Source organism: Lolium perenne, chromosome 7 (genome assembly GCF_019359855.2).
Source record: "Lolium perenne isolate Kyuss_39 chromosome 7, Kyuss_2.0, whole genome shotgun sequence".
NCBI lineage: Eukaryota > Viridiplantae > Streptophyta > Magnoliopsida > Poales > Poaceae > Lolium > Lolium perenne.
In genome coordinates, this window is record NC_067250.2 from 62,111,515 (window position 1) to 62,115,771 (window position 4,257).

Genomic DNA, 4,257 nt, shown 5'->3' on the forward strand with positions numbered 1-4,257 from the left:
TATTCATCATCACATCATGGCAATATCACATCATCAAACCCTGCAAAAACAAGTTAGACGCCTCTAATTTGGTTTGCATATTTTACGTGGTTTAGGGTTTTCGAGTAAGATCCAATCTACCTATGAACATGAACCACAACGGTGATACTAGTGTTGTCAATAGAAAGAGTAAATTGAATCTTCACTATGGTGAGAGAGACAGACACCCGCAAAGCCACTTATGCAATACAAGTTGCATGTTGAGCGTGGAGCAAGTCTCATGAACGCGGTCATGTAAAGTTAGCCCGGGCCGCTTCATCCCACCATCCTGTAAGATGCAAAGTACTCTAACTAAAACCAACAAAAGCATCAACGCCCACAAAACCATTGTGTTCTACTCGTGCAACCAATCTATGCATAGACACGGCTGTGATACCACTGATGGGATTCGTAGCATAGAAAACAAAAAAAATTCTACCGCAAGAACGAATAACAAGCCAAGATCCAATCTAGAAGATGGTAGCAACGAGAAGATCATGAGACTAACCCTCAAAGATTTCCAAAGCTTACGAGATTAGATCTCGTTGTTGCTGTAGTCGATCACTTGCCGCTTTCGAAAACACGTAGAAGATCTTGACGGTGCCACAGTTGGGCAGCACCTCCGTACTCGGTCACACGTACGGTGTTGATGACGACGTCCTTCTCCCCGTTCCAGCGGGCAGCGGATGTAGTAGATCCTCCTCGAAATCCCGCCAGCACGACGGCGTGGTGACGGTGGTGGTGGAGATCTCCGGCAGGGGTTCGTCGTAAGCGCTGTGGGAGAAGATGGAGGAGGAGAGAGGCTAGGGTTTGGGAGAGAGGGGGGCTAGGGCGCCGGCCAGGGGAGCCCTAAGTGGTGCGGCCAAGTCATAGGCTGCCCCCTCCCTCTCCTCCTCATTATATAGGTGGAACCCCAAGGGTTAGCCCAAAGTCTTCAAATAAGACCCCAATTCAAAAACTGCCTTATGGACGAAACCTAGAGGGACAGGGACTCTCCCCTTCCCCCTTTCTTTGGCCGGCCAAGGAGGTGGAGTCCTCCATGGACTCCACCCTACGACTTGGTTGGCTAGTTGGGTTTGGTGGAGTCCAACCGGGACTCCACCTTCCATGGTGATTTCATCCGGAAGGTTCTAGAACATTCTAGCGTCTTCCATAAATGCACCGGATCATTTCCAAACTTGGAAAGTGATTTCCTATATTCTCCGGACCATTCCGGACCTCCTCGTGATGTCCTGGATCCCATCCGAGACTCCGAACAAAACTTCGAACTCCATTCCATATCTACTTAAAACGACATCAAACCTTAAGTGTGTCACCCTACGGTTCGTCAACTATGCAGACATGGTCGTGACTCTTCTCCGACCAATAACCAATAGCGGGATCTGGAGATCCATAATGGCTCCCACATATTTAACGATAACTTAGTGATCGATTGAACCATTTACATACGATACCGATTCCTTTTGTCTCGCGATATTTTACTTGTCCGAGGTTTGATCATCGGTATCTCTATACCTCGTTCAACCTCGTCTCCGACAAGTACTCTTTACTCGTACCATGGCATATCATCTCTTGTGAACTATTCACATGCTTGCAAGCTAATCAGACGACATTCCACCGAGAGGGCCCAGAGTATATCTATCCGTCATCGGGATGGACAAATTCCACTCTTGATCCATATGCCTCAACTCATACTTTCCGAATACTTAATTCCACCTTTATAACCACCCATTTACGCAGTGGCGTTTGATGTAATCAAAGTACCCTTCCGGTATAAGTGATTTACATGATCTCATGATCGAAGGACTAGGTAACTATGTATCGAAAGCTTATAGCAAACTGAACTTAATGACGTGATCTTATGCTACGCTTATTTGGGTGTATGTCCATTATTTCATTCACCTAATGACATAATCTTGTTATTAATAACATCCAATGTTCATGATCACGAAACCATGATCATCTATTAATCAACAAGCTAGTTATACAAGAGGCTTACTAGGGACTTCTTGTTGTTTACATAACACACATGTATCAATGTTTCGGTTAATACAATTATAGCATGGTATGCAAACATTTATCATAAACACAAAGATATATTATAATAACCATTTTATTATTGCCTCTTGGGCATATCTCCAACAGGCACATTATCACAAACGATGCCACGATTCTAGCCATAACATTGGTTGTTTGGCATAAAGCCAGGAAACATCGAAGATGGTACATCATTTCTGAGAAGGTTTTTTGAGATGTTTGCAATATTGCAAATTTGATATTTTTCAAAGATAGATCTTATTTTTCTGAAAATTTTGATATATTATTTATACTAATGATTTATTTATCAATTTTGTAAGATTGTTGTGGTAAAATGGAAAATAGCTATGCCGATGGCTTTACCGTTGGCACAGACCTCGTCACTGACCTGAAATGAAAAATTGTGCCGACGGCACATGTCTACCGGTGTTACCTCGCCGTCACGACAGAGAGGCTATGTTGCCGGTCAAAATTGTGCCGACGGCTGCTGTGGGCACATGGCTTCCTGTGCCGAGGCTTGCCTGCTGACTGGCTGGAACGAGCGTTGTGCCGACAGTCCCCACATTTAGCGGTCGGCATAGAAAAATAGCCGTCAGCACCTTGTGCGTTTCCTGCAGTAAAGCGGAAGCCAGGATGCAACACATATAGATCCGACAACAAGAGAAGATAATATCACTTTCTCTTGCCAACGCTGCCCTTTTCCAGGTCGTGGCGCATGCACTATACGTTGCTTGCTACGAGTTGTACTTCGTTTATCACTATCATTTTTGTTTCATTTTTTTTTCATGTTTTCATTTCTCTTCTGTTTTCTCAGCTTTTCTGAGAATACAAGAAAATATTTTTATTTTATTGTTGCAATTAGTTTTCCATGTAAGGGGAACCCGCGAATAGTTTTTTCTGAAATCGCAAACAACTTTCCGCTTCATTGATCATTTGTTGAACCCGCGAACAATTTTTCCGGACTCATGAACATTTTCCCGGCATACCTTGGACATTTATACAAATCCGAACATTTTTACCTAGTGATCAATTCGTTTACTCGAAAGGGTCCAAACTCGGGTCGCTAAACAGAAGACAAAACACTGTTGTTTACTCAACCATGACAAGGTATGCACCGGATCTACAGCTGACGAGTGAAAAGTGAAAACCCACAAGACGAAAAAGAAGTTGAGAGAACAAGAAGCCAGCTACAGATAGTAAAGGGCGTCGACGATGATCGACAGAGCCCATCGTATACCACTACCAGGCCTTGACGGCGAGCTTCATGTTGTTCTTGCAGTGCCCTGGCTCGCCGCAGATGAAGTAGTTGTTGCCCCTGCGGAGCGTGACGGCGTCGTTGCCCGTGCGCATCACCCGGCTCTTGCTGCTGTGCCGCGGCACCTGGCACCGCTGGTACCCCTTGCCGCCCAGCATCACCAGGTCGTGGTGCTCCTTGTTGTACTTGAACACTGCACGGATCCATTCCATGTGAGTATAGGCAACAATGGCGATGTGTACCCTCACGGAAGGCAGCAGCAGTGAGCGACAGAGCACTTACCGAGCACGTCGCCGGCGTAGAAGGTCTTGCCGGCCAGCCAGGTGGTCTCGAGGTTCTTGCTCCAGCCGGCGTCGTCGCCCACGATGTACGTCTTGGCGGCGGCGTCGGCGGCCGGAAGGAGCAGGCAGAGGAGCAGGAGGCCGGCGACGAGCGCTGCGCTGCCTCTTCCCTGACCTGCCGCCATTGCTAACCGAATAAGCAGTAGAGCTAGAGAAGACGCGACGCGATGGGCGATGATGGGGATGCTTGGCTTGCAGTTGCAGAGATGGCCTGGTTGTGTGGACTTTATAGACACTCAGCTGGTGGAGTGAAGGCATAGTTTGCAGGTGCGTGCTCAGTGCTCGCTCTCACGTACATGTTGCGCGTAACATGGAGATGGAGCTGGAATTCAGGTTGACTAATTCGCCGATCATGCATTCTAATCGATGCCGCCGGAGAATCAGAATACGATCGGACGCACGTGATGAGCTGACACTGTTTGCTTAAGATGCTTCCCTGCCCATGGTACCGATGGCTTCTGCTGAGAAAAGAGAGTTATCCATGGCGTGTTGCCGGGTTCCGCGACACTTGCAAAGCACTCCTTCGCTGCCCGTAGGTGTCGGTGCGACGGTGCCAGTCCCAGCGCACTCACGCGTGTGTCGTCCTAGCTGTGCATCACGAGTAGT

General features: G+C 47.3%; 1 protein-coding gene across 1 annotated transcript; it reads right to left on the reverse strand.

The window, feature by feature from the left end:
* Window positions 1-3,131: 3,131 nt before the first annotated feature.
* Window positions 3,132-3,860, reverse strand: LOC127313146 (chemocyanin). The gene is made up of 2 exons (XM_051343693.2): window positions 3,593-3,860; window positions 3,132-3,503 (listed from the first exon to the last, which is right to left on the reverse strand). The coding sequence occupies exons 1-2, from the start codon at window positions 3,774-3,776 to the stop codon at window positions 3,295-3,297; spliced, it is 393 nt and encodes a 130-aa protein (XP_051199653.1). The 5' UTR covers window positions 3,777-3,860; the 3' UTR covers window positions 3,132-3,294.
* Between the last annotated feature and the right edge of the window lie 397 nt (window positions 3,861-4,257).